This window comes from Ochotona princeps, chromosome 23 (assembly GCF_030435755.1).
Source record: "Ochotona princeps isolate mOchPri1 chromosome 23, mOchPri1.hap1, whole genome shotgun sequence".
NCBI lineage: Eukaryota > Metazoa > Chordata > Mammalia > Lagomorpha > Ochotonidae > Ochotona > Ochotona princeps.
In genome coordinates, this window is record NC_080854.1 from 34,119,976 (window position 1) to 34,147,001 (window position 27,026).

General features: G+C 46.5%; 1 protein-coding gene across 3 annotated transcripts in view; it reads left to right on the plus strand.

Moving 5' to 3' along the window:
• Positions 1-27,026, plus strand: part of CTNND2 (catenin delta 2) — a 702,327-nt gene that overhangs the window by 389,344 nt on the left and 285,957 nt on the right. For all 3 annotated transcript variants that reach the window (XM_058680080.1, XM_058680081.1, XM_058680082.1), the window contains 2 exons: positions 5,761-6,325; positions 25,787-25,981. In XM_058680080.1, the coding sequence (XP_058536063.1) occupies positions 5,761-6,325; positions 25,787-25,981 (760 nt within the window). The remainder of the gene's footprint in view (positions 1-5,760; positions 6,326-25,786; positions 25,982-27,026) is intronic.

The following is a 27,026-nucleotide window of genomic DNA, read 5'->3' on the forward strand; positions in this document are numbered from 1 at the left end:
AATGAACACCCTGCCGCTCGCTTCTGCTTCTTGCTGCAGCTGCGGAGGCCGTATGGTTCCTGAGAGTTCTCTGTGCTTCCTTTCCCCTCCCTCAACAATTTTGCAACCTTCAAGCAAAGACAAAACAAAGAGGGTGGTCTCCATTATTATCCCCAAGGTTGTAGTTGTTCTTAGGATTCTTTTAATTGAGACATTCTCATCCACTAAGTGACTCCTTAGTGTCTCCATGACCAAGGTTTAATGTGCTCTGGGCGACACCTTTCAGTGCTGCTGGGATGCTCCCTAGCCCCTCTTTCCTCCCTGACAGTCATGGTCCCACATGTGAGTGCAGGGACCGTGTGGGGACGATGCGCACGCGCTGTCTCTTCTCTGTGTTACACACGAGTTTGCACAGAGAGCAGTGCCCCTCAAGAGAATTACCGGACAAGGTGCTTGTTGATATCATTTGGCTACTTTCAAAATCAAACATTCCTCATAGGATTTTCTTCCTCTGGAATTGAAGGGTGGCTTCAGAAGACAATTTCAAAAGAGAAGTTGTCAGAATCTTGTGAGGGATGCTGGTAGCGTTCTTGTTTCAGCATGCAGATTCATTTTCATCATGTTATGTGTCGGGAACATCTCATGTAATGCTTGCTTTGCATGCTTTTTACAACTGATGATGTCTTCTCATTTTCAGTAGCCATATCCATATTTGTGTGCCAGCCCAAAACTATGGGCAAACTCTCCTTGGGAAATTGAAGATTTCTTCAGCAGTCCTCATTAGCAGCACAGAGCAGGTGGTCCCACACAGCACTAGGAAACTGTTCCCAGTTAGAATCAGGCTTCCTCCAAGTTGCCAGCTTAGAGCCACACCCGTGAGGCACACCTTGGTCATTGCTTCCGTTTTCTGACCACCGTGTTCACAGTTAAAGTCTTCTACCTGAAGACAGTTTCCACAAACATCAGTCGAACTGCTCCCCCTCTTAACCTCATGCCCCACTCGTGTGCTTGGACGCTGCTAGGATCCTGGCCCTGTAGGCTTTGCTTTGCCTCCCACAACCCCATGGCCACCCAGGAGCATCGCTCCCAAGGGACACTTAGTCCCCCTCCCCCCCAATTCCAGACCCCACTGAGTATTTTCAGTGAAAGGGAAATACCATTAGCACTGAGGTTGCCTATTCAAACTGCAAATGCTGGGGAAGTGAAAGGGCTGAAGACATGACTGGGGGAGCAGACCGCTGGTCCTGTCATGAAGGGCCCCCCCCAAGGAGCCACAACGCCGGGCATTCAGTTCCCATTCCTGACGCTGTCAGCCCGGCTGCCCAGCATTCTGGGCAGATGCCCTCCTTGCTGACAGTTCCAGGCGGCTTGGCAGATCTAAATGCGCCGTCACAAGGTCTTCCCCTAAATCATGGCCCTGCTTTGTAAAATGCAGTTTTGCTTTGTGACACGGCTTACCCATGACCGGGAGTCAGGATGCCTTCCCCACTGCAGGCTGTCCAGTCTCTTGTTCACTGCCTGGAAGTCCTAGGCTCTGTTTGTTCTGTTTCCATTGCCAGATCCCTGAAGTATGAGAATGAAGTAGGTTTCCAAGTTCCAAGGATTTTACCCTTCTGACCCCGGTGCAGTCCCTGCTCTGCTCAGAGACAAAGTGGGGAGAGGCGAGAAAGGGCCCTGCTCCGCACGGAGGCCAGAATCACTTCTGGGCCAAGAGGGTCGCACACTCGGGGATACTGTTTTCCCAGAAGACAGTGTCAGCACTGTGAGTCAGATGGTGTTTGGTACCAGAAACACTACAATGAGAGAGCTCCAAAATAACATCCCAGCCAGAGAAGCAGCGAGCGCCTTTCCAGAACAAACTCCTCGTTTCCACATGCAATATAGTAAACTTCTGTATTGAGTTAGCCTGAATTCACGCAGTGGTATAGAGGATAATATATTTATGAACATCATTCTCTACTCATCTCAGTATCTTCCTCCTTGACTTTAAAAATAATTCTCCCCTTAAGCAGTTCTACAAATAAGTACAAAATATATTCCACAGTCACCTAAGGAGCCACAGTTCATCACAAAGTGATGATACACACATGAGCACCAACACATAATGTACAAACTGCAATTCACTAATCAAATTTCCTCAATCTGACCGAGCCAGAAATTTAGGTATACTCAGAAAAAAATCATTTATTAGAACTCTGATGAATTCATGTTCAGAATTTTCTGGATGAATTTCCCATACGTTCTTGTTTTAGATTGTATTTAGTGTGCATGAAGCACTGCCTGTTAGAGATGGTTTCATCAGAGTCTCTGCTTGACAGTGTTGCTGACGTGTGGATGTGATGCTTCTGAGAGAGCCGTGATAATTATCCTCACACCAGTCCCATACTGCGTGATCAAAGACACAAGCCTTTGATCCAACTATTTATAGGAAAAGTTCTACATTATTTTTCTAAAGGTCTCATCATCAGTAGAGACTTTTGTTTCAATGCTCAGTCTTTGCTTGGTGCCCATGAAGTACTGTCTGGGTCTGGCTTCAGATTTGGGGATATTTCTAGACATCCTAAGGGAAGGACTGTGTAGCAGTAAAGTCGTCGTTACAGTTTTTTGAAAGTGAACTTTTTTTCTGAACTCTAGGATTAGATTCACAGTTTAATTGTGTTCGCATATTTTAAGGTAGGGCTGGATATCGATGACAGGAAAGCCGATGACATCCCCTAAGTGTTGGAATGGGACTGGAGTCATAGTAGAGCATCCCATGAATTAGTATTGCAGCCTTGAAGTGCAGCCTTCCGTGTTCCTGGCTACAAGTGACCACGCGCAAGCTCCCCAGAGATCACTGTTTTTGTCCAAATGATGCTGCAGAATCAGCTTCCCAAGAATTAATCCAATGTGTCTATCACTCCTTGAACAATTGGAACAAAGTAGAGAGAACACTCGTTGATTGTTGAAATTGCAGGAGGGCTTATCTAGCTGTGTGGTACAGCAAGGTGGCCACAAGTCACAGGTGGTTGCTTAAATGTACTCCTGTTTAAATGCAGATTCAAGTTCAGCTCCTCAGAGAGCCACATTTGAAGTACTTAACAGCCTCCTGTGGCCCGAGGCTGCCATATTGGATGGTGCAGAAAGAAAATAGCCCTGTTTCCAACAGTGCAGGATGTTTTCCCGGACAGAGTTGCCACACAGAGAGCTCCGCAGTGCAGCTGGCATCCCTGGCAGCGCTCCTCGATGTGGATTCTCAGACAAGTGGGATCAGTCGTCTGTCTTGAATTGTAGTTTAGTAAACAGTGGGCAGTAGCACTTACTATCTTAGTAGTATAAAAAAATTGATTTTCATTACCCTCTTCCACATAACAGCATTTGCACAGTTTCATTAGGATTCTACAGTATAGGTCCCTAACTTTGTGGCTCAACTTTGTTGAAATGCCTGAAACTAATATTGCACTGTCCAGAGCATACAGATTTGGGAAACATTTAAGGAAACTCAGAAGACCAAACTATCCCCAGAGTTAGCCAAGAGTAGAAGTTCCCAATGGATTAGGAAAAAAAAAAGTTTTTGCAGTCTTTCAAGGTTTTCCTGAGACACATGTTATTCTAATGTTTAACTAGTGTCTTAAATTTTAATGTTTTGATTTGTGTTGACTTATACTTCAGTTAGTTTATTTGATTAAAACATAGGCTATTTGGTAATTGTACCATTCATGTAGTGTAAGGTGGTTATGAAGTCTGTGTTTCTTGTAAGCAGGGGCTGTCCTGAGTGTCTCATTCCCATTGCATGCTCCTGAGACAAGTTGTCAGAAAGTCCTGGGGTAAGACGCTTGGTCCCTTGCCAGCTGGGCTCTACACTGCTGAGACCCACGTGACGGGAGCCCCAGCAGAGCTTCGGAGGGACGAAGTGGGCTGCTGAGTGCTGGCTCACAGACTTGTAGCCTCTGCCTCCGTGCGGACTGTGAGATGCTGACGCCCTGGCCCACATCAGAATCCGTGCCCTTGCTGGGCCAGTTTTCTTGCTTGGTCAAGCACCATCATCTTGAGAAGTTGCTAAATCCCTTTGGAGTTCCTTGCCCAGAGTTCCTTCCAGCTTAAGGTGGGAAGGAACTTTCCAGGCACCAGGACTTCCCTCTGAAAGCCACAGCCGCTGAGAGAGCTCCTTCCTGTGTCCCAGCAGCTTCCCTGGGTCCACGGGGCTTGGATCCCTGCATTAGATCCTGGATTAGACGGCTAGGGAGGCCATGGCCCCTGAGATGATCCGGATTCTGTGTTTCATGCTCCGACACTGGGTAGCAGATGAGCAGGCAGCTCTGTGGGGCTTGTCCACTCTCCTCCACACATAAAGCCTTCATTGCCAGAGCTTTGGAGTCTTATTAACCATTCATTCACTCATTCCACAAATCCTACTGGAGTCTCCTGTGAATCAAGCCCCAGTGTTTTGCTTGCGAGTGACGCTGCGTTGAGCAAAGCCACACAGCTCCCCTTTTGACTGTCACTGAAAACTCATCGCTGTGCAGATGGAGTGCACATGTACCGACACAAACAGTGCTGATAAAGAAATGCAGCACGTCCCATCTTTCAGCAAAGGATTTCTCTCCTTCTCACTCCGTTCAGTTAGTGTCCTAGCTCCCTGGGAAGCTGGCACCAGGCTGGCATGCTCGATGCACAGTGGAAAGCAGTGAGTGTGCAGGTGGGACCATCTGCTCCAGTTTCTCAGTCGCCATTCCCAGACCGTGGAGAGGAGCCATTCAAAGTGTCAGTGGCCAGCATCTGGTCAATCTAGCACCCTCCATCCCACCTGCTCCCTCCGGCCCACCCAGCTTGCATTACGAATTTCCAAACCTCTCTTCCCAGCTTTTAGGTTGCCCCCTTTTCCCATCAGCCTGCTGTCAAAGCCATTCTGCTCCCTGAAGCAGAGCCTGGAAGGTCCCTGTCTTCAGGTCCAGCAGTGGTGGAAAAAGCAGGAGTTTCATTCGAATGCAAATTTGTCTCTGGACAAGATTCAAGGAAAGTGTGTTCCCCTCCAACTGCCCTTGCAGCTCCACCCCGGCCCTTGCTGTCCTTTGTGTTGCTGTAAATAAATGAGAGGCAACAGGGCTTTCTATGTGAGGACAGCTGCAGGGGGCTCTTCCAAGGAGCTACAGAAGAGAGGGAGGCCATGAAAAATCTTGAAAGGGCAGGATTTCCTTATTCACTGCTGCTGCTGCCACCAGAAAGAATATTTTTTTGGTAGACTAAAAGATGGAGCATATTCAGTGTGACTTAATATTGATTTCTTCTACCTAACCCTTTTTGTCCAAAAAGGAGAATCCAGCCAACAATAGCTGCAGAATAAGTTCGTGATGTTGTCCAGATAAGCCCTCAACTTGGCCAACCATGGAGACTGAGAGCGTGCATGTGACCAGGGATGTGACCAGGGAAGAGGGGGAAAAACTTCCCACCTGGAGCTCTCATTAAACTAACAGACCATTAATTGCGTTCCGGGAGATGGTGGCTTTCTCAGATCTTTTATGTGACTAATGCGGTGCCTCTGCTATTCCAGAAACATCTTAGAGCTGTGAGCAAACTGTGTCTCATCTGTCCAGTGTGGCTTCATGCTAATACCAGCCGGCCTTTGCTGGCATAGGGTTTCCTGTCTGGAAACAAACCTGCTCAAGCGGATTGTCAGCAAGTGCACCCAGGTCGGGCAACCCCGGGGCGCACAAGCTGCGCTCCTCCACGAGAGCCGGGCCGGGCGAGCGGTCTGCTTCTGCCTCGCTAAGCGCGCGTGTTCTCTCCTCTCCCCGGGTGCAGGGCACGACGAGCCGCGCCGGCCACCTGGCGGGTTCCGAGCCCGCAGCGCCGCCACCGCCGCCGCCGCGGGAGCCGTTCGCGCCCAGCCTGGGCAGCGCCTTCCACCTGCCCGACGCGCCGCCCGCCGCCGCCGCCGCCGCCCTCTACTACTCGAGCTCCACGCTGCCCGCGCCTCCGCGCGGGGGCTCCCCGCTGACGGCGCCCCAGGGCGGCTCGCCCACCAAGCTGCAGCGCGGCGGCTCGGCCCCCGAGGGCTCCGCCTACGCCGCGCCGCGCGGCTCCTCGCCCAAGCAGTCTCCCAGCCGCCTGGCCAAGTCCTACAGCACCAGCTCGCCCATCAACATCGTTGTGTCCTCGGCCGGCCTGTCCCCGATCCGTGTGACCTCGCCCCCCACCGTGCAGTCCACCATCTCCTCTTCGCCCATCCACCAGCTGAGTTCCACCATCGGCACGTACGCCACCCTGTCGCCCACCAAGCGCCTGGTGCACGCCTCAGAGCAGTACAGCAAGCACTCGCAGGAGCTGTATGCCACGGCCACGCTCCAGAGGCCGGGCAGCCTGGCAGGTAAAGGGCTTGCGGGTGGGGGAGGGTGCAGGCTGGATGCCCGTGGCAGGGCTTGAGCAGAACTCAAGCTGGAACGTGTCCTGTGGCCAGTTTCCCTGGCAGTGGGTGGGTTACTTATAGTCTCTGAGTCTTTAGCATCTATCTGTCTCTCCCCCTTTCCCCTTTATTCCCCTCCTCGGGTCCCAACTTGGAAAACTAAGCCATAAAAATCAGACAAATTTAGTAGAGTCACATGCACCTGTTGCTAGTATCCCTCCAAAAAGTAAAGCAAGTAACCGTCTTAGTGTTTCTGTGATCACCTTTGGTTGTTGACATTTAACTGGCAGAAAAAAAAGCTTTCTAAATCAAAGGTTCAATTTGCACAGGTTTCAATAGTAGTAGAAAGAGCAGCCAATTAGTAAATGACCTTGCATGACCACTCTTTCGGCTTGGCTCAGACTTGTTCTATTTTCCTCCGTTGGCAAGGTGAGGAACTCTGCCCCACCTGTGAGCGAGTTCCTGTAGGTTCCAGAAGTGGAGGCCAGGTAACCTTGAATCTGTTGCTTGCTTCGGGCTAGTGAGGGAGGGTCAGAGCAGGTGACTTTTCAGTGGTGGTTATGCCCTCGCGGTCCAGCCTGAGCGGTGGTTCTCTGCTGTTGGCGCCGTATGCTCAGCTTAAGCCAGACAGTGTGACTTGAGGACAAACGTGTATTTCCTATCACGTCCGACAGCCTAGTGCCCATTTTTTCCTTATGCAAGTCCTTGGTCATTGTGCCACTCTAGTAACAGATGCTGTGCTCATATGTTTCCTTTCTTGACTCAAATGGATGGCTGGGAAGATAGATGGGATAAAGGAGGAACTTGTGTGCAGCAGGCAGGTGGCCAGGGCTGTTTAAATTCAGCACAGTAATTGCCAGCGTGGACTGGCCAGGCTGAACAGGAAGCAGCTGGGATTCTGCTGCTCACGAAATCAGGCTAGGTACATCGACGGGGAGACGTGTTTTCCATCGCCTCTCGCCACCTCATGGAATTGCGGAGGCACACCATCATTAGTGCCAACCCAGTGCCAGTCTCAAAATGTGGAGCGACTTAGAAGTAGCATAGCAGGAAGAGAGACCCAGGAGAGGGGGCTGGGCCACAAATTGGTATAGGAAATTATTAGAATATCTCAAGGAAAGGCGGGGGAGTTAGTGGGAGGCTAAAGCCCCGTGGCCCCCTCTCCAGCCACCGCAGCCAGTTAGAGAAGGGGAAGGTGGGGCCAGCAAGTTCAGGTGTTTGGGCAAGGCTTTCACCAGGTTAAAGAAATCAGGGACTTCGGCTTCCAGCCATTTCTACTGCTGACTCTGTGTGGCCCACTGGTCCTCACTAAATTCAGTCATATTAGTTGCAAATAGAGAGGTGGCCAGGTGATCTAATTTACTGGGTCTGGTGGAGACATTGGGAGATGGGGAGTGGGGGATGGGAACGGAGCAAAAGAGAGGCCCACGCTTCTTCAGTCACTGAACTTACGAAGGAAGCAAATGCACTGTGAAAAATAGCTTGTGCTGGCCTGTCGCAGTAGATGCTTTCCGAGGGTTTGATGTGTGCGTGTGGCTGGCGATGGGTAAGGAGGCCCCTGTGGCTGGAGGGGCCGCAGTCAGTAGCCCTGTCCCTCTGGGTTTCCTCACATTCTCCGGCCACATCTCATTTTATGTCTGACGATTCTTCATGTTGGGATTACAACGGATATTTTAATGTTTGCTGTGGTCTGTTTAAAATGCATGCTTTTAAATAGTCACGTAAGGATTTTTCATGCAAAGTGTTACTGGTGGATTTCGGGTTTAAAATTATTCAGTAACTCTGCATAAACGCCTGGGTTGCCTCAGATCATCTATTCTATTTAGGAAACAGCAAAGCTGTGACCCAGGAAATGGGGGGCAGTGAGAAATAGTGGAGCTAATCCTGTACTCTGGGTACCATCCAGTGGATTGTAAGTTGGAACCACCAAATATGCTAGTTGAGAGAACACAATTGTATCAAGACTGTGAGACATTGGGGTTTGCAGGGCTGTGATGTGGTAGTATTGTATGAATATTTAATAGGTAGTGACAATCACTAACCTACTTGATGACACACCTGTTACATTACTGTTCTGGATTCAGACCCTGGGGGATGCAGCACCCCTCTCCTCTTTTCAGATGGAGAAGACCAAAAAATATTCTTCAAAATAAGTAGCTTGACTAGTGTGGACAGGAAAGCTTTAATTAGTAGGTGACTTCTGAGTCAGTCCCGAAAGAAGCAGGTGGGCTGACTGCAGATATCTAAGCAGAAGTGACAAGTTGAAGGACTCATGCATGAGGCTGTGTCTGATAGGCTTGTGGAACAGCGGGGGACGGGGTAGTGGGTCAGAGAGAACAAGGTCAAAGGTGTCAAAGTCAGTGAAGTGAGAGCCACAAGGTGGGCATGGGAGGCAGATGGGAAAGAGCTTGTGTCTTAGGATGCGAGTTTTGCTAGAAACCCATAGGAGCCGTTGGGGACTGCAGAGAGGAGTAATGCAGTCTGATTTGGTTTGTAACAGGGTCACTCTGGCTGTTGAGGAGAGAATTGACTGTCAGGATCAAAGGCAAATGCCAGAGTATCAGTTGGGAGCTGATTGCAGTCATTTACACAAGGGATGATTATGGTTTGGGTAAGATGGTAGCACCGGAGGTGGTAAGAAGCAGAGCAGTGCTGGACGCACATATGGGGCAGAGCAGGTGGAGTGTTTTAACGGAGCATCTCATAAGACAAAGGCAACCCAAAGATACCCTGGCTCAGCAGTGGAATAACTGAGTCCCGTTGACTGGGCAGGGTGTGCCGCAGAGAAAGCTGGGCAGGGAGTGCTCCTGAATGATAAGATCTCGACTGGGGGCCATGGGATGCCTGCCTGGCAGAATCAGGCAGATGACTGGATGTGGTATATCAGAAGTCTTCTAGGGAATTGAACTTATTTGTCTACATACACTCCACAAATTGGAAATTGTATGTGAGGATTTCAAGTCTAACAGACAGTTGATAAGGAAATACACATCTACTGCCTCTTCTTGGTCTTCCTGTTGACCCAGCTTGGCCACAGGCTCTCCAGGGGAACACCACAATTCAGTTTTGACCCAGAGAAGGGTTATTAGCTGTTGTGGTCCTCACAGGGAAATGGAGCAGCCAATGAGGTATCTCTTTCTGTCTGTATATCTGAGGTATGTATAGTGTGTGTGTGTGTGTGTGTGTGTAGTGGCAATTGAAGAAAGAAAGCCTACCAGCAGATTCGTTTTGAGCAAAGTTGAGCAGCAGGAAGTGGAGAGAGGTGAATTTCAGGGGAAGACAGACGGAAGAAGCAGCTCCCATGGCAAAGGGATCTTGGCAGCAGGTAACTGACAGGACCATTTCCATGTTGGAAACCTTGGTCTGGGAGCCAAGTAGACAATGGCATACAAATAACAAATGGACAGGGAAAACCTTTGAGATAGCCTTTCCCTCCCTCAGATCTAGTTAGGAAATGTCTCCCACTTGTTTGAAATGGAGGTGGTTCAACATTTAGCCCTTTAAAATGACAGAGGAAAGTGAAGGCTAAATAAATGGCATAACCTACTTTTCACATTTTCCTCCTGATAAATAGGTTGCTTTAATTTATCTTTTTATAATGTAATAGCTAAATTTATTCGTTTTAATAAATGAATATTTATTAAATATTCATGATGGATAAAATTATGTTAAAAAACATATTGCATTATAAAACACTTGCTTTATGCCAGGCATTGTGCCAGATACTTCGCAAGCTGTGTCTCGTGTAATCTTCAACTTCATGAGTAGGTGCAATTTTTTTTTTTACCCCCCATCCTACAGATTCCCAAATGGGGGCTTTTAATGATACATTTCTTGCCCAAAGCTGCTTGTCTAGAAATGACAGGCATGTGATTGGCACCCGGATTTTGAGTTCAGAGTTTCTGTCTTAAGCATTCATAGTGCTTGGATAGAGGTGGTATATTTTTTGTGTCAGTAAATAAAATGACATGATCCTTTTACTTTTTGGGCTTATAAGAAAACTAATCCCATCAAAGTAGAAACCTAACTTGTACATAAACATTGAGTCAAAAATCAAAAGTTTATTTTGAGGTTAAGAATTAAATGAGCAGAATATAAATTCTTATCCCATGATTCCAATTGAAGTTGACCTAATATGGAGAGGAATTTGGTCAAGGCATGTCCATCTTGTACTCCAGCCAAATGGAGTAAAAGTTAGCATATGAACTGGATCAAGCACTATACAGCTTATATTCTACATTGTTGCAGATTCCAGATCCACACTCTGACTTATTAAGGCTTCCGTGTGCACCTGCTATGAGGGAGAGAACGGAACTAAGCCTGATAGCAGGTGAAAGCTGAGGCATGCACTGTCAGCTCAGAGGAAGCTGTGCACGCGCCTGTTGAATGCGACAGATTCACTGTGCAGCGTGGTCCCCGCCCCTGTAAGTTGCACTTCCTGAGGTGGAGCACTTGAAGAGTCCTCAGGAGCTTCTTTGTGCTCCAGCTCCAGACCTTCCCACCAGTATGCTAAGTGCTTCGTCAATAGCAACATCCAAGGTGAAGCTTAGATTTCCTACTTCAGATATGTTCAGTCTGCAGCATCAGTTAGTCCTTTAACTCTTTTTCAGAAGTAGTTGAGAGCAAGTCTCTATCTCCTGCCTTTATCTGTTTGAGAGGCCGAGAGAGAGAGAGAGAGAGAGAGAGAGAGAGAGAGAGAGAGAAAGAAAGGAAAGGAAAGGAAAGAAAAGAAACAATACAAAACGAAAAGAAAAGAAAAGAACTCCCACCTACAGGTTCCTATTGCAGCAGTCTCTAACAGTGGGTCAGAGCCAGTCCAAGTTAGTCACCAGGAATTGGAAGCCAAGTCTTTCATGTGGAACCCAATTAACAGAGTCATCACCGTGGCCTCCCGGGGTGTGCGTTAGCAGGAATCTGGAATCGAAGCAGAGCAGGGAATTGAAACTGGGATGTGGGCATTCCCACTAGTGGCCGACCGGTTAGGTCAACGCCTACTCCCATAGTATCCATTTTCCATGAAGCCTGAAGATTTTGTCCTGGAGATGTGTCTCCAGGGGATGTGCTTTGTGGACGTCAGGACATCTGCTGTCTTCCGTGAATCCTGGAGAGGCTCAAGGGTCAGACTTGAGTCAAGGATCCTGGGAGAGATATGGAGCTAAATATAGAGGGAGTCATTGAAAACCAGTGTCAGACCCAGTTCTAAACCAGTAACTCCCGTTCTCCTACTAACATTCTTACTTTGCAACTGAAATGAGGAATCTGTAGTCAAAACCCGTATGCTAATGTGAAAGAACAGGAATTGTTCCCTTGAGGTAACAAACTATGGGAGAGGAAAGACTTCTGTGGTGGATGTCAGTGGCCTAGGTAAGGCATTTGGGGCAAGTGGCCAGGGGTGCAGTACCAGTCCCCACAGCTCATTCTGAAGGGAGACAACCTGCCTTTGTGCACTGCCCGCCGTCCCCCAACATCAGCTTGCACTCAAGGACTCTGAGTGGGAAACACTTGCATTCACTCTGGGAAAACAAGCTCTCTGGGTTTCTATCTAAAACTGGATAAATTCACGAGGATTAGTGAGCAATTGGAAAGGGTGGTGTGAAAAAAAGCCCGACCTAGAGAGATAAACTGTGTCTCACAAGAAACAGAGTAATTTATGGACTAGAAGAGATTAAAGAAGTGAGCAAAAACTTTAGAGTCAGTGCTGAGAAGGATTTAGGAAGAGCTCATGTTCATGAAATAAAAACGGGATGGAATGTGAAAGGATAAATACTAAGATCTTTCCAGACCATAAAAATCTAACCACCCAAACTCGAGCTTTGATACGACTGTAAAGCCATTAATGGAATCACTCAGAAGACAGAATATCAAGGAACAGGGACAGAAAATGGAAAAATAATGCAGCCAGAGCCTCAAAGGCCAAATTCAGGAGAATAAACATGCAGGAGTCTCAGAGAAGAGAGAAAAGAAAATTATAGAGGAGCTCCTAGAAAATCATTCCTTGGAGCTGAAGACCAAGGTCTTCGTGAGAAAAACAAATACCCTCTGCTTGGAATAGGAAACTCTTCTGCTCCACATCCTGGTGTTTCAGAGCATCCAGATTAAACAGAAGCAGCACAGACTCCTCCTGACCTATCAGCAGTGACATTAGATGGGAGAGAGCAACTGGGTGATGCTCCTTGAACTCTGAAGAAAACAATTTTCAATCTGCCATCGCCAAATTACCTACTACGTGGGGAGAGTCACTTATTTTCAGACTTGCACATACTCAGAAAGGCTCTTGTATATGCACATCTTGGTCAGGACATAAGACTAAGAAATGGTATCCAGGAAACAGCATCCACTGTCCAGGACAATGAAGCTAGCATGCTAGCATGGGAGCATGGAAATCAGCCCTGACATTGAGGCCATGAGTGTTGATGTATGTTGCAAAGGTCTGGGTTTCCATGTTTAAGAACATGAAGTTGGAGCACCAAGATGGTGGAATAGGTTAAGGACACGATTAAACAAAGAGAGAAACATTAGCCGTTGTGAAGCAGAGAGGGCATATTCCAGGAAATAGGAGAGGATAGAGCAACAGTGGGTGCTTACCTAGAAACTGACAGACATAGGAAAGCAGCAGACACAAAGTATGGTCCTGCAGTGCCTGAAACCCCAGCAGCATTCAGAGAACACTGGCAGCCAGAACTCCACAAGCAACGAGGTGGGAAGGGATTTTCACCAGGAGCTCAGGGGGTGAACCCCGACGAAGGACTGTTCATCCTGCTGGTCTGTTTGATTTGACCAGGAGCAGAGCCAGAGCAGAAGGTTCTTGGTTTTCTTTTTCATCTCTTCAGTGACACATTAGTCATTCAGTAGCTTGTAACTGAACTTCATGGCATTGTTAATTCCTTTTCCTTCCCATTGTTGATTTTGTATTGTGGCTTTTCATTTAAGTGAATGTGTAGTAACTGTGACATGGAGACTATGATATCCAGATGTGAGGATACAATGCATATTCATTTCTGCTTCCAGACCAAAGATGGACTCCCAATGAAACTGTTTACTATATCTTGACAATAGGATGCTGGACTCTGCCATGGTCCATGACCGCAATGATGGACATATGACTGTTCATGAAGAAGTATACTATTTAATAATATAGGGGAACTCAGTAAGGGGGGAGGGGAACAGGGAGGGACTAATGAAAGTCCAGGGCCTATGGAACTGTATTATAAAATGATAATAATAATATGATAATAAAATGATATTATTAAATAATAATAAAAAGAAGAAAAAGAGATGAAGTCAAAGAACCTTGGGTGAGAATGAGTTTAGTTGTAGAAGAGGAAATGAGAGTAGTGCTAATCTACCAAGGTCAACAAGGGAGGAAGGCTTGGTTGAGAGAGTTAGGAGATAGCAGATATGGGTGGGTTTCTTGCTTCCAGCTCTGTGACCCTGGCAGTTATTTATGGTATTTGCATATATTTAGATATACCGAGTTCTATCCAAAACTTCATTTATATATCATGCATACCTTATTTGCAATTAGCCTGATGCTAATTATGTTCAGGTATTTAGTTGTATCTGAATTTTTGCCTGAAGCCATAGCGTGAGGTTAAGTGTAGAATATTCCATTCATGCATTGTGTCGATTCTCAGAAAATCTTAGATTTGGGTAAATTTTTGATTTTCAGATTAAGGGTGCTCAAACTGAAACTACAATGTAAATTTTGATAATTTGTCACATGTCTAGCACATCTTACACATAATATGTACGTATGAGTTTTATGATATATTTAAAATATGGAAATTACTATTGACCGTATGGATATCCACCGTGTGCATTATGTGTATACTATATCATCGCAGACACAAACATATGCAAAACATTACCTTCACTATATATTGACTGAAGTAAAACATGCAAAACATCTGAATGCTCATCTTCAATAAATCCACAAAACAAGGGCTTCCAAATGTTGATGGAGAAAATGGGGCTGAGTTGTGGCACAACAGGTTAAGCCTGTGATGCCTGCATTCCGTATGGGTGCTGGTTGCGGTCCCAGCTGCTGCATTCTGATCGAGTTTCCTGCTCATGGCCTGGGAGAAGCAGCAGAAGATGGCCCAAGTGTTTGTGCCACTGTCAGCTACGTGGTAGACCTGGATGGAACTCCTGGGTGAACTAGTAAATGGGCAGTTTCTCTGTCTCTCCCTTTCTCTGTTACTCTCAAATAAATAAATCTTTAAGAAGGATTTCGTGGGAAAATGAGCTAACCAACAGCATGCATTTCCCATAAACTTGCAGAGTCCCTGGGGAATGCGCCGTGTGCAGTGTCTCAGACACGGAGCCAGGAAGGAAGCATGCTGCTGTGTGCTGCGGTGGAAGGCCTGGAAAGAGGCTCCTGGGCTCCGAGAGGGCAGCTGGCAGGACCTCACATTTTTCAGAATGCCCCATCATGACACATCCAGCAGATAGTTAGCAGAATTGCTGACTGATTAGTGTAAAGCCAGTGAGGGCAGGAAGCTGCGATAGCCCATACAGGACGAGTTCCCATAAGCACAGGCTATAGCCGAAGTGTAAGAGACACCAGGTGGGCCCCAGAGTGAACATGTGGTTTAGAAATGCCTGACAGTTCACAGAGGGGCTTGGCTCAAGGACTCAGAGTGTGTAAGGTGAAATACCTGCTCCCTCACCGCTGGCTCTCACAGTCCTCTGGACAGCAGCTTCCTGTGTAGCTGGCGGTAGAGGTTGTGCCAATAAGCCACAGGTGCACCTGTAGAGCTGCCAGCGCCCTGCGTGTTGCCCTGAAGAGAAGAGTATCAGACAGACAGTGCATTTGCAGGCCCCTGGCAGTGTGCTGTGGCCATCCCAGGAGTCCACAGGGAGCCTTTGCAAAGGGAACCTGAAGGAAGCTGCTGATGATTGTCACTGAGGAGTGATGCTCAGGAGGTATCAGATTCCTCTCTGCTGTGCAGACTCCCGCAGAGACCTCCAGCCCACATTTCTCGTCTGTATTGTCACAGACGTTTTGTTGTCTAAGGGTGTTTCCAGGAACCCCAGGTGGTAGCTGCGTTTTTTGAATTTTCTGACTTGGACCTTAGCTCTCTGTGTCTGCCCTGGCAACAACACAGTAAAGAAGTCAGAACCTCCCCCGGCATTGAGCGTCCATTGCAATAAGCAGTGTATAGAAGGGAAGTCACTACCCGTTTCTCTTTAGAATGGAAGATGTGCAAACACATAGAGAAATTGCTTCAGGTCTTAAGCCCAGTCAGGTAGAAACAGATAATGCCATATTCTTCTCCACAGCTGAGTCTTCCTCAGCTTGGGCTGCTGTCGCAGAATGTTGTAAGCTGCAGAGCTGGCTCACTCAGTTCTGGAAGGCAGCATATCCAGTGGAGGTGCTGGCCCATTCAGTGTCTGGTGAGGTCTACTTTCTAGTTCTAGCCATCTTCTTGCTGTGTTTTCATATGGTCCAAGATCAGAGGGGTATCCCTGTTTAAGACAAAACAAAAACCATTTATCCATTTGACAGGGAGAGTGACCAGAGAGAGGTCTTCCATCTGCTGATTCAGTCCCTAATGGCCACAACAGATGTGCCTGGGGCTGGGCCAGGCCAAAGCAGGAGCCAGGAGCTCTGTCTGGGGTCTCCAACATGGGCACTCGGGCCTTCTGCATGTTAGCAGTGAGAGCGGTGCCGCCACAAATCGCACCTGACTCCGAGAGTCACACGCGAGATTTATTGCCAGTGGTCGGTGCCAGCTGACAAGGCTGCCTCTCAAGACAAGAACACAGCCTTACAGTTTGTGCAGGGAGAACTTTATAGTTGGGTTCAGTTAGTTAAGTCTTCTGGGCCAAAAGCAGGTGCACGGGCATGAAGCAGATTGGTGGGTTGCCAGGGTTAACCTTATAAGTCCACATAAATGATGATACCCATGGGACAGAGATGGTTAGTGTGGGTTTGTAGGGGAAACAACACCCGGCAAGGCAGCTTTGCAAAAGTACAGCTGTGAAACCAGCATGAGAGTAGTATTCTGTATAAAATGGAATTGTACGGGGCAGCTGGCTCGCAGAAGCAGGGAGCTGGATCAGAAGCCGAGCAGCCAGGGTTTGAATCAGCTCTCCTGTGGGATGTTGGCATTACAGGGCACTGACCCCATCTCTGAGGGTTCAGCCCCATGACCTTGGAGTCCTGGAGCGGAAGGGACACCTTCAGCCCATAGTAGTTAACTTCGTGTTCACAGGCCACAAACAACCCTTTCAGCTTCATTGCATTTTTGAAAGCATGCTGCATTTCCTCAGCGTTGAGATCAACATATAACTACTTTCTATACAGGAAAGAGCTACTTTTATCACATACCTATTGGTGCCTTCATGATCATTTTCTTGGATAAAAACAACACTTTAGGAATGGGGTGGGGAATTTTAGTTGTAAATTGGGTGTCATTAGCGATGCATTAGGGAAGGACTAATGACTATAACTGGTATTCAAACGATGATTTTAGTTGTTTAACAAAATCAAGTTTAAAATACATGCACACACACATTAGAAATTTGGAGAGAAAAATAATATAGAAAAACTTTTAGTCTTCAAGACTAGTTATTACACAATATAATTTCTCTCTATTCAAAGTCCTTTTATATATGCTAGATATTATTTGAAGTAAAAATTAAAATTAATAAGATTTTGATTTAGAGAAGTTATTAAATGTAAATATAGAGCATGACTAATCTACAAGGCAGTTTATTTGTAATTTTCTCCCTAAAGTTATTTTGAGCGTTATTGGTATCTTCTGAGTTATCACAAAAGTAGCTGTTGCTGAAACAGAAAACTTAAAAAATGGGTGTTTGTGAAACATGAAACTGTAGGAGATGATACAGAGAGAAGGTATTTTAAGTTTGCATTTCAGGGGTGGGCATTGTGGTGTTAAGCCACCGGTTCAGACACTTGCACTCCATCTTGGCGTGCCAGTTCGAGTCCCAGCTGCTCTGCTTTCAGCTCATCTTCCTGCCATTGCAGTCTGGAAGGTCGCTGATGGCGGCCCAGATGCTTGGCTTGTGGCTTCAGCCTACTCCAGCCCTGGCTTGTTGACACTGGGGGAGAAAACCAACAGAAGGAGAATATTTTTCTCACTCTTTCGTTTAAAGAAGATAAATGTGGATATACACTTTTTAAAATATATTTCAAGAATTGCTTTTTCAGATTCTGCATGTCTAATTTTGGGGGAGTGAGTGTGCAGGACGTGCCTGACTGCTGCAGCTCTGACCCCACCCTCACGTGTCAAACATTGGCCCACCCAGCCACAGCACAAGTCACGGCTCAGCACTGGCCATTGCGGCCGTGTGAATGGTCCCTTCCTCTGTCTCTCCATCTCTAAATCTGGCTTTCCAATGAAAAATTAAGCCTTTTTTTTAAAGGAGTATGTATGTAAGGTTATTTGTAACTTTCACATGCAGTAATACACACTAATGGGGTACAGTGGGAATTTCGCTGCATGTATATAACGTGTCATGATCAGGTTAATTAGCAGATCCATTGCTCTGAACATACATCGTTTGTGTTGGAAATGTTCAGAATCCTGTTAGTTGTCTTCAAATCACTGTGTGCAGATCATTACAAATTACTGCTCCCACCCTTGTACTCTTGTGCCCTTGTGCTGTGTTCTTTCTGCTCCTCCCCTTCCCAGCCTGTGGGAGCCGCTCTGCTCTGCTTCTGTGAAGTCAGTTTTTGATGCTTTCACACATAAGTGGGAAACCCATGCTGATGTGTCTCTAACACATTGTCCTCCAGGCTCAGCTGTGTTGCTGCAAATGGAAGGACTGTGTTCCTTCTGATGGCCGAGTATCATTTCATTGGGTAGCTCTGTGCCCCTTATCCATTCATCTACCAATGGAGCTCTGACGTTGACTCCGTATGCTGGCTGGCACACGTCCTCTGCAGGCCCCTTCAGGCTGGAGTATCAGAACATCCCCAGTAGCATGCATTCCTCTCCTTGCAGGGATGTTTAGTGTCAGGTTTGCAAAAGCTCAGCAGTGTCTTGGAGTACAAGGGACGGAAGACACAGTTTACTCCCATGGGCTTCCTGTCAGGCTGCAGTTAACCTCCTCCTGGGAACACCTGAGAGTCCACAGGCTGTGTTCCATGCATGGATGACAGACCCACACACATCCCCTGCCTCTCCTCACTCTCTGGTCTTCTCTGGAGTCTTTGCCAGAGGTCCGTGGCCTGGGTCCTGTGCAGTGTTTGTAGAGGTGCATTTTGCAAAGTTTCCTGAGTGAACACCATATGCTGCAGCAGTGCTGGGCTCCCCTTGCATAATGTAGGAGCTGTGACAATGAAGAATGACATAGTCATTTCCCTGGAGACAGCCAAGAAACACTATAATCACTGCACAACTGGCCTGGCCTTTGCACATCTAGAGTCCATTTCAGAAATAGAATGATGTGTTTTCCTCTGCAGAAGTGACTCCTGCCCCGGCTAGCCTGCTCACTAGGCCGTTTGTGGCTCCTCTGTTGCGGGGTCTGGCCGTGTAGAGTGAAAGCTGCTAAGCTGATCGCTCATAGCTATGGGATACTGAGATGTCCTGTGGCCAGCACAGTGTAGCCTGGGCTGGTGGTACCCACAAAGGCTGCACCCACGCGGCCAGCAACCAGCCACAGATGGTGCCGAAGTTAAAGTCTTCTGGCGGCCAGATGTGTATTCACAGCCAGATTAGTAGCTTCAGCCTTCTCAAGGGGATGGTACGCAGACCAGCAGCAGCCCCTGCTTCTCCTGGGATCTTGTTAAAAATGCAGAATCTCAGGCCCTCCTTCAACCTGTGAGTTTCAATCAGGGCATTTATATTCACATGGTGTTTTGAGAAACACCGGGATACACAGCTCATACATTTGGAGCTACTCTCCACATACCCTGAGATAAGAGTCCCAAAACTGATAAGACAGGTGTCAAACCTGTTTACCTCGTGTGTTCCACTAATAGCAATGCTATCTTAGACAAATAGTCCCCACTGGTTTTTCATTAAGCTGGAGCTGAGTGGAGCTGTGGCACAAAATAAGTGCACCATGAGTTTCACTTTGGATGAGGAGGCAGCCTAACCTTGGACTGACAGTAGAAATGCAAATGGTCCATCCTAAGAATGTGACCGTGTCGGGCGCCGCGATGCTCATTGTCTTCCATTGCAGCTATCTCATTGCATTCCTTGTGCTGCCTGTCCCAGCAACTGTTGAACAAACAAACCTGTTTTCCTAACAGCTTGGGAAGACATGGAAATGCTTGTGGCTAGAAAGCCAAAAGAGCAAAGGTATGGGGTTTTCCAAGGGGTCAGACCTCAGGGCCACGTTGACTGCAGAGGCCTGACCTCTGTCCTTTAAATGGTTTTTACTGGAAGGTATTTTAAACTCAAAAGATAACAGTAACTGTTTGGCAGAAGGAGAGTTGAAGGTTTATTGCAATGTAGGATAATAGAAACTTCATCAAGAACGTTACAGGATAAAAATCCCTCTGTGTTTTGCACACTGCCAGCAACTGTTCAGATCGTCAAGTTATTAGTGACAGCAACGATGTCCTACCAAGTTAGTATAATACATGACGAGCCAGGATTTATGAAGCAGGATAGCATTTCCTGTCCCCAACATAGATTCATCATGGTCATTTTAGATCATCAGATGGCCTTTTACACTGAAATGATTAGGCTTCCCGGCAAGTTTATCACTGAGTACAAATGAATTAATAATGCTGCTTCCAAAGACTAGGCTGGAATACAGCTTTTAGCCTGTATGGGAATGTGTCCATATGCTTCCACAGAGCATGAAATACGACATCAAATGAATTCAAGAAATAGTGATCAGCTCCTGAACTTAATTTGGAGCACCTATAAAAAATATTTTGGTGACTTTTAAGTATTAAAATTAGTTTTTGTGTTATCATAGGAGTAGGAAGTTGATTTTGAAAATTTAAGGAATCAAAGATTTTTTTAAAAAGCATCAAGAATAAAAGAGGTGAGTCTTAGCTGGCATTCACCCAGCCACTTGAGTCATGACCCACCATCTCCCAGAGTGTGCCTTGGTGGGAAATGGAGTTGGGAGCTAGCCAGGACCTGAACCCAGTGCCAGTATTCCAAAGCAAATGCATGGATTTCAAAATAAGACTGTCGATGTGACCATCCACCTTCTTATTCCCATGAAAGCACTGTAAACTGCAGCTTTTCTGATGTGCTTATCTTTTTTAGGATTTATGTATTTTTTTATTGGAAAGGCAGATTAGATTTACAGAGAAAAGCAGAGACAGAGAGAAAGATCTTCCATCTGCTGATTCACTCCCCAGGTGTCCACAGTGGCTGAAACTGAGCCCATCCAAAGCCAGGAACCGAGATCTTACTGTGCATCTCCCAAGCGGGTTCAGGGTCCCAAGGCTTTGGGCCATCCCTTACTGCTTTCTGAGGTCACGAGCATGGAGCTGGAAGGGAAATGGAGTAGCCAAGATACAAACCAGCGTCCGTATAGGACCCTGGTGCTTACAAGGCGAAGATTTGGCCATTGAGCCGTCGCACTGGGCTCTTCTAAATGTGCTTTCTTTTGAGGTTAGCTTCATCCTGAGATAGCACTCAAATCTCAGGATTGGAAGCTCTCATTTATTTAGCTGGTACACATTTGTGAGATGGTGATATTAACCAAAATCATGATAGGCCTTGTATTCTTTTAGAAGTGTGTATATACTGAAATCATGCTTTCCACTATTTATAAAGTACTAATCAGGCTCTATCCGGGTAAACCTCTACCCACTGTGCGAGCCTGCCATAGAGCTCCCGTTCCAGTCCCAACTGCTCCGCTTGTGATCCAGCTCCCTGCTAATGCTCCCTGGGAAGCAGTGGACAGTGGCCCCGGTCTTTGGACCCCTGCACCCATGTGCAAGACCCGCAGGAAGCTTCTGGTTCCTGGCTTCTGATAGCCATTTTGGGAGTGAACCAGCGGATGGAAAATATCTCTGTCCATAATTCTGTCTTTAAAATAAATAGATAAAACGTTTGGAAAAATAAGTGCACAGAGAGACTGGCAGAGATCTCCCACCCACTGACTCGCTGCCTGAATGCGCACAACAATTAAGCCAGACTAGATCAAAGCTTGGAGTAGAACTCTTAACGCAGGGCTTCCCTACGGATGAACCTGGTTGTATGTGCATGACCCGCTGCCTTCCCTGGTGTTCCTTAACCTGCTACACCTCTGGCACCAGCCTCTGGGGCGCTATTTATTTATTTATTATGCCAGTTACCATCTGAAGCTGGGTGCCAAGCTTCTATAATTAGGCTTCTCTGTGGGACGCGCCATCTTTGCTAGTTTCCTCCCCCTGAGAAACGCATTGCCTTTGCTCCACTGCGGCTCTTCATTGACATGTCAAATGCTGGAACAGACCCTTCTTGTCCACTTTATCCAAATAGTGCACCCGTCCTTTTTTTTCTCCTTGCCCCCTACTCTACCTCCTTGAATCAGCAAATATATGCACCAATTGATGAAATCACAGAACATGTTCCCGTATGAAGATAAATGGGAATTTGTTTTTCAAAATGACCCGAAACAAAGCCGGCCTTGTTGGTGTAGTTCTGTCTCAGGCAGGGGTGGGCTGTGTGGATTCCAGCAGTGGCACTGTGAGCTGTATGGCTTGCCCTCCCTCCCTCTATAGCTCTCGTTTGCAGAAGCCTTTTCTCAGCACATGATGCTGAAGTGTATGTTGTCTTTTACGCTGGTCCTTTCACGAGGAAACCCCAGGACTGTGTAGCTTCACTGAGAGCATGCTGGTGGGAAAAAGGAAATATTTAGTATAAGATTCAGTTGTTTAGTATTGTTATTGTTATATATTTGTGAATATCACAAAATCTGGGGTCTACAACTTACCTTTAAGATTCTTGATCCTTCCTATATAGGACCTTTGTTCATTAACTTGATGTGTAGTATGGTAAAAATTCCCTATTGCCAAGTAAATGCTTATAGAAATATTTTTTATTTTTTTAGTGCTGCTGGATTTTATTTTTCAAGGTTAAGCCAGATAAAAATGTGTACAAGTAAAAAGCAATAAGATCCTAGTTTAATGTGAATGCAGGCAAGAGCTATAAATAACCAAAAATAATCATTTCACCCATATGCACTAAATTTTAAAGCAATTGTACATCACTGAACTATAGCAGTATAACATACAGAACCATTGGTTTGACATATATAAAACAAAGTTTCACAAAACTGTATTCACAGCCATGCTGTTACATTGAATCTTCCTTCCTTCCTTCCTTCCTTCCTTCCTTCCTTCCTTCCTTCCTTCCTTCCTTCTTTCCTTCCTTTTTTTTTCTTGGTTTAGCTCCCACTGTGAACATGCAGTATTTGGTGTCCACTGTATCCCACTCAGCATGTTGCATTCCAGTTGTGTACATTTTGTTGCAATTGATAGAATTCTATTTTTTATAGCTCAGTAATATTCCGCTGTGTGTGTGTGTATATATATGTACACGTCATGTTTCCTTTATTCCTTCATTGATGATGGCACCTTGAGTGGTTCCATAGTTTAGCTATTGTGAGCAGTGCTGCTATAAGCATGGTGGTGCAGCTGTCTCTGGTCCCTTGTTCTCAAGGCTCTTGAATGTATACCCAGTAGTGAGACAGCCAGACCCTATGGCAAGTCTGCTTCTGGTGATCTCAGGAACCTCCATGCTGTTTTCCACGGTAGCTACACTAACTTACGTTCCCGCGTATGTACATCCTTGTCAGCATTTGTCACTCGATGTCTTGCGGACTTGGGGTGGGGTGATTTCTCCTTATGGGTCTGATTTGTGTTTCCCTGATGGTTAATTCTGTCCAGTAGTTTTCTATTGGTTTAATGGCCATCCTTGTTCAGATCTTTTGTGCATTAAGTTGATTAGTTTTTTTATTGTTTCCTAAGTTGATTATATTTTCTGGATATTCACCCTTTGTTGGAGAGGTAGCTCACAGTATTTTTTCATTCTGTGCATGTAATCACAAGATCTAAAATATATACCCCGAGATCACCACCCCCAGAGGTTGGCAGGTCTCTTCATTCGTTGCTGAACATATTTTGAATCTTATAATAAATCAGTTGTGTGAAGGTACAACTCTAAATCTAACAGTATTACATAGCTTAGCTGTGCAACAGTTGGATGGTGGCCACTTCCTTGTTTACTTTTTAATCCTCAGCAAATGTAATCAAAACCTTTGGGGGTAGGAATCGACAGCAGCAACTCAATGCATAAAGTGCTTAAATGTAGTTCTGGAAAATATAAGCCTGAGATAATATTCAGTGTGATGTTGGCATTTGTTAAATCAGATGCAATGAACCTAATTATGCAAAACAGTTATTTTGAATCTATCATTCATCCGAGCGCTGTCTAAATCAGAAATTATTTAATTACCGGCAAGGGGAGAGGTAGAAACATGCCTGCCCTCTTCCTCAAAGCATCCAGTGAATTCATGCTGAACTCAAAAAGCTGCCCTGATCATCCAAAAACTCTGACTTTTTTTTAGCTAGGCTTAATGCCAGTCTTGCGTGCATATACTAGGAAAACATTAATCTGTTGGTAGGTTACAGATTTTTTAATGTTTTTCTTTTTTCCCTCAGTCTACTAGATGAAAAAGTTAAAATGCTTGGTCACGTGTTCCTGGGAACACAGCCCTATCTGTGGACATCTGAGGACTTTGGCTCTCCCAGAGCTCCTGGAGAGGGCCGCAGACCTGTAGGCTATAGGTCGAGTTGTGGGAGACATTGCCAAGATGCAGGGACCCCAGCCCTCTGCTGCCAAAGCTGACATGTTAACAGGGCTTTCACGTGTGATGCTGAAAGCAGTGTGAGGCTCCCGCCCAGGGCACTCGCATGGATCAGAGAGATCTTCCCCCACGTTCTGCTGCGTTTGTTCTTACGATGCACAGATACTCTCTCCGTCCATCTCATGTCTGCCATGTCCAGCAGACAGGATTCCTCTTACCGAATGCTCTCCGTCGCTGTCTTCTTTCCCATCAGTCAGCTCACTGTTTCATCGCTCAGTGTCTGAATGGGGATATCAAAAACCTCGTGGGAAAATGAAACTAAAAGAGAAGTTTACCTTGCTTCCAAAAAAAGTAACTGAAATCTTTGCATAGATTTTTCATAGTATACATTGTTTTTAGCAGTTTGAGGTCTTTGTTCATGCATGCATTTAACCCTTTTTTTGCACTGGGGCCAACACTGCGGATAGCAAATAGAGCCATCACTTGTAGCACTGGCATCCCATATGGGCCTGGGCTCACGATCTGGCTTCGCTTCCAGTCCAGGTATCTGCAGTGTGCCTGGGGAAGCCGCAGAAGAAAGCCCTAGTGCTTGGGAAACATACCTGCTCACTTTTCAGAAACAACATCAACATGTTTTTGCCACACACAGTGACTTACTACTCTGTTCATCATTTACAATAATTTACAGTTTTCGTATTTCAGGGCAAAGACCACGGGATAGTAAGAGGACTTTAGGATTCAGTGTCTGATTCCTTTTTTTTTTTTTTTTGCTGGTTGTGTCTGATGCAGATTTTTTAAAATGTCTGTTTATCTATGTGAGGGAGGGAGACAAAACTGAAATTTCGTGGTTAGAACTGGGATTTTGTGGTTCACCGCTGCCCCCTCCCAGATGTGACCATGGCTGGGTTGAGCCAGGCTGAAGCCGGGAGCAGGCTGATCCCTCCAGGCCTCCGTGGGGGCAGCAGGAAGCAAGCACTTCGCCTTTCTGCGACCTCCCAGAGCGCACATCTGCAGGAAGCTAGAATTAGAAGTGGAGCCACGGCTTGAAATTGAGTGCTGCAATGAGGACATCCCTCGCAAGTGTGTCAGCCGCACAAGTAAACATCCAGTTCCTCAGCATGGATTTCTGTCAGAAACATTGTCCAGATAGGATCAGGTTCACAGCACAGCAGCATGGCTGAGAGAGGCAGTAAGCTGGCTAGCTCTGCATCTGACCTCCGTTCCATGTTCTTTCTTTGAATTTCTGCAGATGTGTACACCTAGGCCTGGCCCCTATGCTCTGGCTTTAAAATTTTTGGATTTGTGGTCCCAACACGATATCTTAGGGTCTGGGATCCCTTATGGGTGCCGGTCCGTGTCCCGGCAACCTAGCTTCCCATCCAGCTTCCTGCTTGTGGCCTGGGAAAGCAGTCAAGAATGGCCCAAAGCCTGGGGACCCTGCACCCATGAGGGAAACCTGGAAGAAGCTCCTGGCTTCTGGCTTCAGATCAGCTCAGCTCCAGCCATTGTGGCCACTTGGGAAGTGAATCATCAAACGGAAGATCTTCCTCTCTGTCTCTCCTCCTCTCTGTGTAACTGGCTTTCCAATAAAAATAAATAAATCCTAAAAACAAATTGGACTTGCTGTTTGGAAAATCAGTCCTGTCAGTGTTGGTCAGGCCTTCATGTCGCCTCCTCCATTTATTTCAGCTGGGTCTCGAGCCTCCTACAGCAGCCAGCATGGACACCTGGGACCCGAGCTGCGGGCCCTGCAGTCCCCAGAGCACCACATAGACCCCATCTATGAAGACCGCGTCTATCAGAAGCCCCCTATGAGGAGTCTCAGCCAGAGCCAAGGGGACCCTCTGCCGCCAGCACACACCGGCACCTACCGCACGAGCACAGGTGGGTATTTGGGACCCCCTCTCCGGGGAGCTGTCGTAGCACTCTCGAGTGACCAGAGTGTGTGTGTGTGTGTGTGTGTGTGTGTGTGCGCGCACTGCCGGCATCAGTGCCAGTGGTCATAGCAGTAGAAACCCAAGACGACACGCCTCAGCTATCTGTGAGTGTTGTGAAGCACATGGGCAGTGGTGTGGCCACTTTACTTTGTCCATCAGAAACACTGAAGGAAGCGATGCCCCGCGTGGTGCATGTTTGTCAGCTTACTTCCTGAGCAGGCAGTGATGACGCACGTGCAGTCCAAGCCCTCATGGGGTGGGTGGTTTTGCTAACATGGCCTTCCTATTTGGCAGTGTTAGCTGAAACTACAGTAACTAAAAACAGCACGTGTTGAATGCCACATTGACAGTATTTTCCACACTTGTGGATTGAATATTAAAATTATGATTTAAAAGCGAGAAGCTGGCTACTGGGGTCCAATCAGTTGTAGGGGTCTCTTGGATTACTTGCAGATTTTGAACTGAACATAAGCACATGTGCACAAAAGGTAAGTGTTCTCCAGAAAATAAGGCCATTTGCAAATTAATTGGTCAAATGCTGTGATCATGCTGTTAGAGAATACTTGGGAGGATCTTAATTTCAAAACTGATGGAACTAGGATGGTTTTGAGAACTGCAGTTATGCTAAAGCCTGCAGTCCCGGGCTCCTCCGCAGTGCCCAGCAGGGACTGTGGGGATCAAGGAAGCGGTACTCTGCCACTTGGCACTTGCAGCTCCGCAGCCTCAGACCCTGGTAACTTCTGGGGACTGATAAGTATGGTGGAGCAATTTGGTTAAGCTCTATTATCATACTAAATTACATGTTTGGAAATCAAGACAACCCAAGCTGCTTTTAAAATTGGTTCTTGAACTTTGTACTCCGGTGTTTTACTGCATCCTAGAAAGAAAGGCACAAATACTCTCGGTTTTGTTTTTGACATCTTAAATGCCATCCACAGTTAATGATACATATTTTGGCTTAGCTAAAACAATACTATTTATTCTTCTGTCAG